At 36.6% G+C, this 12,676-nt stretch overlaps 1 protein-coding gene across 1 annotated transcript; it reads right to left on the bottom strand.

The window, feature by feature from the left end:
- Positions 1 to 3: 3 nt before the first annotated feature.
- On the bottom strand, positions 4 to 930 carry LOC102739866 (sex comb on midleg-like protein 1; the record flags this gene model as incomplete). The annotated part of the gene is made up of 1 exon (XM_031026518.2): positions 4 to 930. A coding segment is annotated over exon 1 (705 nt), but the record flags the coding sequence as incomplete, so codon positions are not given.
- Positions 931 to 12,676: the final 11,746 nt, after the last annotated feature.

The raw sequence follows: 12,676 nt of genomic DNA, 5'->3' as shown, positions 1-12,676 counted from the left end.
TCCAGATACTGCTACAGAAGGTCGGGTAGGTGAGAAGATATTGTGGGTGCTGTGGGCCCCTGGGCTGGAATAGCAGGGCATGGAAGAGGAGCCCTGCACTGGATCATCAGGTGTGAAATATGGCTGATATGAATGCGAAGAATACATGGATGGTAGTGTCGGACTCTGGCTCAGATTCGGCTCCTGCTCCTGGAGGAGTGACTCCGGATCCCGTTCTGGGGACCCCTCCTCTGAATGGTAGGGTGTTCCTACAGGGTTGATCAGGGAATCATTTGCTGGCCTCTCCACCGGCATAGTTGGGCTATAACTTTCAGGGTAAGAGAATGAAGAAGGAGGCTCCTTTTTCCTCATTTTCTGGAATCTGATCTTTCTGGAAAGCAGGTAATTATAATTTTTGTAGGCATATCCAAGTGGCTTGCAATTCTGCCACAATGATTTCACACGAAAACGGTGGATTTTTGAAACTTTTCCATGAATGACATCAAATTTCTTATCCAGATTTTGAATAGCATCATAGATGACCTGACAATGAGTGAGGACATCCATAACTGTTTTTTGTTGTTCTTCGTTGTAGGATGTGTCAGACGTCACGCTTTCATTATTGACATATGCAGTGTTTGGTTCATATGCATAAAGAACAGTGTTATCATCATCATAAGCAGGTATTCGTGTTCTTATCACATCAACTTCACTGGAGCCGCTAGACATCTTTTTTGTGCAACAGCAGCACTCCACCTCCTCGGAGTTGGGCCTAATTATATTTAAACTTGCTGGAGAGTTTATTTGTGAAACTCCCTGGTCACCTAGGTCTGGTAAACCACCTACTCCTGTTCTGGCATCGGGATCTGCCTCACAGGCCTCCGGAGGGCACGGGACCCAATTAGTGTCAGCCAGCCTTCCGGAGCGTCAACGGCCAAAACCGTTAATTCTATAGCTCCGAGGTAGGCATTTATTGCTATGAACTTCCCTCTTACAACTGTTTTTGCGGCATCCATAAGTTTTGAAACATTTCATTTGTCTTAAAATATTTTTTTTATTTCACTTTTGGTTACTTTGGTGACTTGTTTGAGGTTCTTTTATACTCTAGATAAATGTCCTACATTAGATATTCAGTCTGAAACTATTTTCTTCCAGTCTGAATTTTAGTTTTTTTAATCCTCTCAACAGGGTTTCTTACAAAGTGTATATTTTAAAATTTAATAAAGTCAAATCTATTTTTCCTCTTATGTGCTGTGGTTTTGGTGTTAAAGCTAAGAACTTTTTGACTAGTCCTATATCACAAGTATTTTCTCTTAAGTTTTTCTTCAAAAGTTTTGTAGTTTTACATTTTACACTTATCTCTTGGGTCAAATTTTATCTAATTTTGTATAAGGTATGAGATACAAGTCCAGGATTCTTTTGCGTATGGATGCTTAATTGCTGTGGCACCGTTTATTTAAAGGCTATAATTTTTCCATTCAATTGCTTTAGAAACTTTGTTAAAAACCAACTGGGCATATTCATGTAGATTTATTTCTAGGTTCTCTACTCCATTCAACTGTTATAGTATCTATCCCCCAGCCAGTACTATACTGCTTTGATAACTATGGTTATATAGTAAGACAACATCAAGTACAGTGTTCACTTTACTCATCTTTCTCAAGATTGTTTTAACTATTCTAGATCCTTGGCATTTTCATGTACATTTTATACTTAGCTTGTCTATGTCTACAAAGCAGTTGCTGCAATTTTAATAAGAATTATATCAAACCTGCAGAGAATTTACCTCTTTACTATGTTAAATGTTCCAACTCATGAACATGTCTTTCCATTTATTTGGTTTTCTTTGGTTTCTTTAATTAGTATTTTAAAATTTTCTGCATATAGAAGCCAAAGAGTATATTAGTTTTCCTAGAAATTATAAACTTCAATATCTATTTTCACACATTTGTGGTAGTAGAAATGCAATTAACTTTGTGTGTTGATCTCTTATTACTGCAACCTTTCTGAACTTGTTAGTTTGAAGAGATTTTGAGGGGAAAATATCAAAACTTAAGGGAAATAGAAAGAAGAAACCTTTGGGATAAAGAGGTTGGTGAAGAGCTCCTAATCATAACATCATAAACTCAACACATACAAAAATAACAATAAATTATATTTCATCCAAATTTAAAAGTTTTATTTTATGAAAGATCTCAATAGGAGGATAAACACACACACACACACACACAATCTTCCTCTACTTACTATCAGAAAGAGAAATTAAGAAAATAATTCCATTACAATGGTATCAATAGAATAAAATACCCAGAAATACACTTAACCAAGGAAGTGAAAGACCTATACTCTGAAAACCATAAGACATTGATGAAAGAAACTGAAAAACACACAAAGAAAAATGAAAAGATACAGAAAAGATATATCCTTTGTTTCTTTTTTGCTCTCTTGCTTTCTTCCCCAGTAATTTGATAATTTCTTGTAGTGGTATGCTTCAACTACTTTCTCTAAACCAACCCTGCAAGAAATATTACAGGTAACTTTTTCAGTGGAAAGGAGAGACCAAAGTGACAAAGACAAGAAAATCTCCAGAAATAATGACAAAACAAGAATGAAATGGCAATAAATACATATCTATCAATAGTTACTTTGAATGTTAAAAGACTACACTCTCCAATCAGAAGATATAGGGTGTCAGAATGGATAAAAAAACAAGACCCATCTATATGCTATCTACAAGAGATTCATTTTAGAACTCAAGACACCTAAAGATTGAAAGTAAGAGGATTGAGAAACATTTATCATGCAAATTGATGTCAGAAGAAATCTGGAGTAACAATACTTATATCAGAAAAACTAGACTTTAAAACAAAGAATGTAACAAGAGACAAAGGAGGGCACTATATAATCATAAAAGTGACAATCCAACATAAAGATATAACAATTGTAAATATTTATGCCCCAACATGGGAGCACCCAAATATATAAAACAACTAAGAACAAACATAAAGGAACTCATTGAATATAATACAACAATAGTAGGGGACTTTAACACCCCACTTACATCAATGGACAGATCATCTAGGCAGAAAATAAACAAAGAAACAATGGCTTTAAATGACACATTGGAAAAATGGACTTAACAGATATATTCAGAACACTAGATCCTAAAACAGAAGAATATACATTCTTTTCAAGTGAACATAGAACATTCTCCACAATACATCACATATTAGGTCATGAAACAGGTCTCAACAAATGCAAAAAGATTGGAGTCAAAGCATGCACCTTTTGTAACCACAATGCTATGAAACTAGAAGTCAACCACAAGAAAAAATTTGGGAAGACCACAAATACATGGTGGTTAAACAACATACTACTAAACAATGAAATAAAAAAAAAAATACATGGAAACAAATGAAAATGAAAACACCATAGGCCAAAACCTTTGAAATGCTGCAAAATGGTCCTAAGAGGGATAGCAATACAGGCCCACCTCAAGAAGCAAGAAAAATCTCAAACAACCTAGCCTTATACCTAAAGGAGCTAGCCTAAAGCCAGCAGAAGGAAGAGAATAATAATTAGAGCAGAATAAATGATAAAGAAACTAAAGAAAACAATAGAACAGTTCAATGAAACCTGGAGCTGGTCTTTGGAAAAAATTAATAAAATTGATAAACCTTTTACCAGACTTATCAAAAAGAAAAGAGGAGTGCCTGGGTGGCTCAGGCGGTTAAGTGTCTGACTCTTGGTTTCAGCTCAGGTCATGATCTCAGGAGCATGAGATCAAGCCCTGCATTGGGCTCTGCACTCAGCGTGGAGTCTGCTTGGGACTCTTTCCATCTCCTCTGTCCCTCCTCACCCTGTGTTCTCTCTCTCTCTTCAATAAGTAAATAAAATCTTTAAAAAAACAAAAGAAAGAAAAAAGAAAGGCCCCAAATATGTAAAATCACAAATGAGAGAAGAGAAATAATAACCAACACCACAGAAATACAATTATAAGAGAATATTTTTTTAAAGATTATTTAGTATTTATTTTGGAGAGAGAGAGTGTATGAGTTGGGGGAGGGGTTAAGGGAGAGGGAGAGGATCTCAAGCATACTCCACCCCGAGCACAGAACCTGACAGGGTGCTCAATCTCACTACCCTGACATCATGACCTGAGCTAAAACCAAGAGTCAGACACTTAACTGACTGAGCCACCCAGGTACCCCCAATTATAAGAAAATATTATGAAAAAACTATATGCCAACAAATTGGACAACCTGGAGGAAATGGATAAATTCTGAGAAACAAACTACCAAAACTGAAACAGGAAGAGGTAGAAAACTTGAACAGACCAATAACCAGCAAATAAATGGAGTTAGTAATCAAAAGCCTCCCAACAAATAAAAGTCTAGGGCCAGAGAGCTTCACAGAGGAATTTTACCAAACATTTAAAGAAGAGTTAATGTCTATCATTCTCAAACAATTCCAAAAAAAAAAGAAGAGAAAGGAAAACTTCCCACTTCATGTTATGAGGTCAGTATAATACCCTGATTCCTAAACCAGACACAGACTCCATTAAAAAAGAGAAATACATGCCCATACCCCTGATGAGAATGGATGCAAAAACAATACATTAAAAAAAATAATTCACCATTATCAAGTAGGATTTTTTCCTGGGCTGTGGGGGTGCTTTAATATTCACAAATCAATTAATGTGAAATACCACACTAATAAAAGAAAGGCTAAGAACCATATGATCCTCTCAATAGATACAGAAAAATCATTTGACAAAGTACAATATCCATTCATGATAAAAACCCTCAACAAAGTAGGTTTAGAGGGAACATACCTCAACATAATAAAGGTCTTCTATGAAAGACCCACTGTTAATATCATCCTTAATGGGGAAAAACTGAGAGATTTTCCTCTACAGTCAGGAACAAGACAAGAATGTCCTCTCTCATCACTGTTATTTAACATAGTACTGGAAGTCCTAGCCTCAGCAATCAGAAAACAAAAGAAATAAAAGGCATCAAGGAAGTCATCAAGGAAGAAGAAAAACTTTCACTATTTCCAGATGACATGATACTATATGTAGAGAATCCTAAAGATTCCATCAAAAAATTGCTAGAACAGATAAACGAATTGCAAAATACAAAATCAACATACAGAAATCTGTTGCATTTCTATACACCAATAATGAAGAAGCAGAAAAAGAGAATAAAGAATTAGTCCCATTTACAATTGCACCAAAAACCATAAGATACCTAGGAATAAACCTAACCAAAGAGGTGAAAGACCTATGCTCTTAAAACTATAAAACACTGATGAAAGAAATTGAAGATGTCACAAAGGAATGGAAAAACATTCCTTGCTTATGGTTAGAATGACAAAAATTGACAAGGCAAGAAACAACAAATGTTGGAGAGGTTCTGGAGAAAGGGGAACCCTCTTACACTGTTGGTGGGAATGCAAGTTGGCACAGCCACTTTGGAAAACAGTAGGGAGGTGCCTCAAAAAATTAAAAATAGAGTTACCCTATGACCCAGCAATTGCACTACTAGGTATTTACCCCAAAGACACAGATGTAGTGAAAAGAAGGGCCATATGCACCCCAATGTTCATAGCAGCAATGTCCGCAATAGCCAAACTGTGGAAAGAGCCGAGATGCCCTTCAACAGATGAGTGGATAAAGAAGATGTGGTCCATATATTCAATGGAATATTACTCAGCCATCAGAAAGGATAAATACCCAACTTTTGCATCAACATGGATGGGACTGGAGATTATGCTAAGTGAAATAATTCAAGCAGAGAAAGTCAATTATCATATGGTTTCACTTATTTGTGACACATAAGGAATAGCATGGAGGACATTAGGAGAAGGAAGGGAAAAATGAAGGGGGGAAAATCGGAGGGAGAGATGAACCATGAGAGACTATGGACTCTGAGAAACAAACTGAGGGTTTTAGAAGGGAGGGGCTTGGGTGAATGGGTTAGCCCAGTGATGCGTATTAAGGAGGGCATATACTGCATGGAGCAGTGGGTGTTATACGAAAACAATGAATCATGGATCACTACATCAAAAACTAATGATGTATTGTATGGTGACTAACATAACATAGTAAAATAAAATAAAAAAAATAAAAAAATAAAAACCATAAAAAAAGAACAAGTATTATTAAAATGTCTATATTACCTAAAGCAACCTACACATTAAATGTAATCCTTTCAAAATACCAACAGCATTTTTCACATAGCTAGAACAAACAATCCTGAAATTTGTATGGAATTACAAAAGACCCCGAATAGCCAAAGCAATCCTGAAAAAGAAAAACAAAACTGGAGGTATCACAATTCTGGACTTCAAGTTATATCACAAAGCTGTAGTCATCAAGAGGGTATGGTACTTGCACAAAAACAGACACATAGATCAATGAACAGAATAGAAAACCAGGAAATTAACTCCAACTACATGGTCAGTTGATCTTCAACCAAGCAGGAAAGAACATCCAATGGGAAAAAGCCTCTTCAACAAATGGTTTTGGGAAAACAAGACAGCAACATGCAAAAAAATGAAACTGGACTACTTTCTTATGCCACACACAAAAATAAATTCAAAATGGACTAAGGACCTAAATGTGAGACAGGAAACCATTAAAATCCTAGAGAAGAACACAGGCAGTAACTTCTCTGACATTGGCCATAGCAACATCTTTCTAGATATGTTTCCTGAGGCAAGGGAAACAAAAGCAAATATAAACTAAAGGGACTTCATCAAAATAAAAACTTCTGCACAGTGAAAGAAACAATCAACAAAACTAAAAGGCAACCTATGGAATGGGAGAAGATATTTGCTAATGACATATCTGATAAAAGATTAGTATCCAAAATATATAAATTATACAACTCAACACCCCAAAAATGAAGAATCCAATTAAAAAATGAGCAGACGACATGAACAGACATTTTTCCAAAGAAGACATATAGATGGCCAAAAGACACATGAAAAGATGCTCAACATCAGAGATCATTAGGGAAATGCAAATCAAAACTGCAATGAGATATCACCTCACACCAGTCAGAATGGCAAAAATCAACAGCATAATAAACAATAGGTGTTTCTTTTGCAAGGATGTGGAGAAAGTGGAGGAAGGATATGGGGAAAGTGAACCCTCCTGCACTGCTGGTGGATATGCGAACTGGTGCAGCCACTCTGGAAAACACTATGGAGATTCCTCAAAAAGGTAAAAATAGAAATACCTTATGATCTAGCAATTACATAATAGGTATTTACCCAAAGAATACAAAAATATGAATTCAAAGGAATTCATGCACCCTAATGTTATTGCAACCAAACTATGGAAACAGATCGTGTCCATTGACTGATGAATAGATAAAGAAGAAGAGGTCTATATATACATGGAATATCACTCAGCCATAAAAAAGGATGAAATCTTTTCATTAGCAACAACATGGATGGAGCTAAAGAGTATAATGCTAAGTGAAATAAGTCAATCTGTGGAAGAGAAATACCATACGATTTCACTCATATGTGGAATTTAAGAAACAAAACAAATGAGCAGAGAGGAAAAAAGAGAGAGGCAAACCAAGAAAGAGACTCTTAACTATAGGTGATGGTTACCAGAATGCAGATGGGTGGGAGGATATGTGAAATAGGTGATGGAGATTAAGGAAGGCACTTGTGATAAGGACTGGGTATTGTGTGAAAGTGTTGAATCACTGTACTGTACACCTGAAACTAATGTTACACTGTATGTTAACTAACTGGGACTTAGTTTAAATAAAAGTTTAAATAAAAAAATGATAACCAAAGGTAATTTTCTGAAAAGTTATAGGTAAGGCCATACAAAAATAAAATAAAATTGGTGTCCCTCTCATCTCAGTGGCTTAGTCTTTCCAACCATTTAATCAACCTCCACATTAAATTATTCAACAAGCTGATTTTTCTTCCTAAATATCTCTCTGATATTTTTACTACTTTTATTTCTCTTCCCACTCTAATCCTGAGATTGTAGACATTTTTGGCCTAAACTAAGTAAAATTCCCTTCAATGAACCTATTGTTTCTAGTCCTCATCATTTCAATCCCACCACCCCCAAACTATTATGTTGCCATTCTAACAAAAAAATCCATCATTTATTTGCACTAAAGCTCTTGGATGATATTAAATTATTTAAGAATAAAGTCCTAAAATTCACTAACATCAATACAAATCTATATGGCTCACATCTTAAATGTTACAGCCACCTGTAAGGTTCACTTGATATCTATAAAGAAAACAAAATTATCTTAGCTGTATTCCTAGAGAACTTTGAATATCCCTCTACTAAAAATTTTTTCATTTCTAGCTGCGGCATCTCTTGTACACATTCAGTTTTCTGTTACTTTCTGAGGTACTGGGAGACAGGGATGTTGTCACACATATTTTGGTATCTGTCTGGTTTCAGGCTTATACTAAGCATGTAAAAAATAATTGTTGAATTAAATTTAAATGATGTGAATGCCTGTAAATTATGCCCAGCAAAAAATGAGCAGTCAATACCAACAGTGCAAATACAGGAATGAATTTAGATAACAAATATGTATTTCCCCTTTTGGTTACTTGACTGAACAACAGAGATTTTTAGTAGAAACATGAACAGTCTTTTAATACCTACCTATTAATACTTCAATAACATATATATTAGACTTAAAAAGTTTGATCAGGTTATAGAAAATCAGGAAGAAAGTTTAAGAGCAACATAATTTTTGTATGTTAATCCCATCAATTTTCATATAATTTGGCAAAAAAGATAAAAATACTAACTTTAAGATACATAGAAATATTCAAATAAATTAAATAAATACAGTATACAACATGGATCACAACCAAACTAAATGATTAGCCCATAAATACTTCAGTGAAATATGCAGAATTGGCTATTTTTAAGTTAAATTCCTTCTGTTATCATTTGTTACCTGTACCAATATTTTCTTGATAAATAGACAAGAAAATTAGATTTGGGAAAATCATTACAAAGGAATATATATATTTTTAAAAGGCTAGCCTTTTCCATTTCTTTTTTTTTTTTTCCTTTTACAAATTGAGAAAACAATCATTTGATTTTGTGCAGAAATATTTTATGTAAGGAATATAAGCAGAAGTGTTCCATGGAAGGAGTACTCAAGAACTGTCTGGCAAAAAAGTCCTTGCAAACTGAAATTATGCAAGTCACAACTTGCATGTTTACCCAGAAAATGAATGCTCTTTCCAAGTTATTCCCTTCTCATGTGTGACTGCCATACTGATGGGGAAAAAAGTTTACATTTAACCTTTTACTAGCCAGATTTTCCTAAGAAGCCAAGTTATACACAATGGAATAAATAAATTATGGGAAAATAAAGTTGTTCTTACAGGATCATTTCATAGTTGTTATTTCTTTCTCTTTCTTTTTCTTCTTTCTTTCTTTTTTTCTTCTTTCTTTCTTTCTCTTCCTTCCTTCCTTCTTTCTTTTTTCTTTCTTTTCTTTTTCTTTCTTTCCTTTCTTTCTTTCTTCTTCCTTCCTTCCTTCCTTCCTTCCTTCCTTCCTTCCTTCCTTTCTTTCTCTTTCTTTCTTTCTTTCTTTCTTTCTTTCTTTCTTTCTTTCTTTCTTTCTTTCTTTCTTTCTTTCTTTTTCTTTCTTCTTCCTCTCTCTTTTCCTTTTTTTGGCCTGATACTTCAATTATAAAACCATACTGAGGCAGTAAAACACATACACACACCCATTCCATATTTAGCTTTTCGTTTAGTTTCCTTAACCAAAGAGTTTTCTAAGAAACAAAGTTATCTACGATTGAAGAATTTAGATACCATTTTTTTTTTACTCTTCATGTGTGTGCACGTATGTTTATTTGTTTTGACCTGAGACTTAAATTAGAAATCCAGCGGTAGATATGGTTTCCATTTTCTGTTTTCCTTCACTACTGTAGTTCAGCCATTGTGCCAAAAAACTATGACGAGGACTATTAACATTGCCAAGCACTTCACCAGCAGATGGCCCATTTCCAGAGGAGAAAATGCACTTTATGACCCTTACGTCATCCCTGAATGCGTTTCCAACGTCTGCATTTTGGAATATAAAGCCCAAGCCCACGTGGGCAGCAGGGCAGGTTGGTGTGTGCCTCCTGCGCGCAGCGGGCGGTGGGTGGGCGCCCGGGACTATGACTGCGACTGCGACTGCTCCTGCGGGTCCACAGAGGGGGCGGGGTGGGCGGAGCAGCCGGGCCCCCCTCCCCCACCTCCCCGCCTCTGGCCCAGACCCCAGCCCCACCCGCCCAGAACGCAGGTCCCCCGCGTGCGGCCGCCGTTCCGCAGCCAACAGACATCACCTTGGCAAGGCCCGCAGGCCCCGCAATGCTGTCTCTCCTGCTGATCCTCTCAGGCCTGGGCCGGCTGACCTCCGCGGGCCATCGTGAGTGAAGGACCCTGCTCCATAGAGGGTCACCTGTCGCAGAACCTCTGGGCGTGGCGGGCCCCAGAACCTTGCTCCAGAACCCCGGGTCTGGCTGGGGAGAGCCCAGCGTCTTGTCAGAACAGACCCCGCTTAGAGTCAGGATCCTCCTGGGCCTGCTGCTTGGAGGGCTCAGAGCAGGACTGAGACATTTGCCCCTCACTTGCCTGATCCCGCACTTGGAAAGAGGGCGTGCATCTTCTGGGAGGTGGGCACCTCTTCACCTACTGGGGCTGAGGTCAACAAGTCTCAAAGTCTCTGGATGGTAGTAGGGTCACACCCCAAAGTGTATGGATGGTGGAGGGAGCCTCTTCCTGGAATGTACAAAGTCTGATTCTGTGGTGGGTGAGTGCCTGCCTCTGTGTGTGGGCCGTGTGTGGGTGTGTGTGTGTGTGTGGGGGGGTGTTGGGGCTTGGAAGTTCAAAGAGTGATGTGATGTGACAGGACACGCGAAGAATTAAGGATGCTGCCAGGCACTGGGGAAAGCTCACACATGTTTTCCTTACTGTAGATCCTGAAACATCGCTTCTACAAATTACAGTGCCACGGAAGATTGAGACAAATACCAGTGATGGTGAAGTTTCAGAAACACATGTAATTAAGAAATTACTTTTTTAATTTGTATTATTTATTTATTTATTTATTTATTTATTTATTTATTTATTTATTTTTGAGACAGAGTGTATGCGAGTGGGGGGGAGGGGCAGAGGCAGAGGAAGAGAATCTTAAGCAGGCTCCCCACTGAGGGCAGAGGTTGATGGGGGGGCTCCATCTCTGGACAGGAAATTATGATCTGAGCTGAAATCAAGAGTCAGATGCTTAACCAACTGAGCCACCCACGAATCCTGTGGAAATCACTTTTTTAAAATGAGTGCTTTATTTTTATTGGACTACCTGACCCAAATCAATTCATGCATATCCCTTTGAAATTTTTTGTTCTAATTACTGTGTTAAAGAGTCATTTTGTCTCAATGAAAATAAGCGTTTTGATTTTTCTTTTCATTTCCCAATTAACATTATGAAACTTTTTAAAAACTGACTCAGAAAAAAGTACCCCAAATTCCTATCACATGAAATGATATAGACAGTCTACTGGACTTTTTTCTAGAAAATATATCATTTAAATATTTATTCTATGTAAATGAGGTCACACTAATATTTACTTATAAGATGATTTTTAAAAAGAAAATATATAATTTCTTCATGCCTATATTTGCATATATAGGCATATATGTCTGTTAATGTAATATATTTAATCTGATTAAAAAGTAAAGCATGTAAATTGGGAAATTAAATCTAGGGAGCACAAAGAGTTGTTAAGAAAGTGAATATCTGCCTCGGATTCTAAAGGTAGTAAATTTGAATAAATGAATTTTTAGAGACATGCACACTCCTGCACATACATTTTTAATAATAACATATGAGTGTGCTAATTGGCTTTTAATTTATAGGGTTAGAATTTATTTTATGATCATAAATATAGCTTTGTCGTTATTTTTCATAACTGCATGATTATCTCATTATATGGATATAACATCATTCTTTGTCAAAATTAAAAATGTAGTTTTTTAAAAGATTTTATTTATTTATTATTTATTTAATTATTTATTTTATTATGTAATGTTAATCACCACACATTACATCATTAGTGTTTGATATAGTGTTCCATGATTCATTGTTTATGTATAACACCCAGTGCTCCATTCAATACATGCCCTTTTTAGTACCCATCACCAGGCTAACCCATCCCCCCAGCCCCCTCCCCTATAGAAACCTCAGTTTGTTTCTCAAAGTCCATAGTCTCTCATGGTTTGTCTCCCCCTCCAATTTCCCCCCCTTCCTTTTTCCCTTCCTGCTATCTTCTTCTTTTTTTTTTTTTTTAACATATAATGTATTATTTGTTTCAGAGGTACTGGTCTGTGATTCAACAGTCTTACACAATTCACAGTGATCACCATAGCACATACCCTCCCCAATGTCTATCACCCAGCCACCCCATCCCTCCCACCCCCCACCACTCCAGCAACCCTCAGTTTGTTTGCTGAGATTAAGAATTCCTCATATCAGGAAGATCATATGATACATGACTTTCTCTGATTGACTTATTTCGCTCAGCATAATACCCTCCAGTTCCATCCACGTTGTTGCAAATGGCAAGATCTCATTCCTTTTGATGGCTGCATAATATTCCATTGTATATACATATACCACCTCTTCTTT

Source organism: Leptonychotes weddellii, unplaced genomic scaffold (genome assembly GCF_054177405.1).
Source record: "Leptonychotes weddellii isolate Sample4059 unplaced genomic scaffold, ASM5417740v2 HiC_scaffold_3311, whole genome shotgun sequence".
Lineage (NCBI taxonomy): Eukaryota > Metazoa > Chordata > Mammalia > Carnivora > Phocidae > Leptonychotes > Leptonychotes weddellii.
Note: the sequence above shows the minus strand (reverse complement) of the source record. Positions and strands in the feature narration are given on the sequence as shown.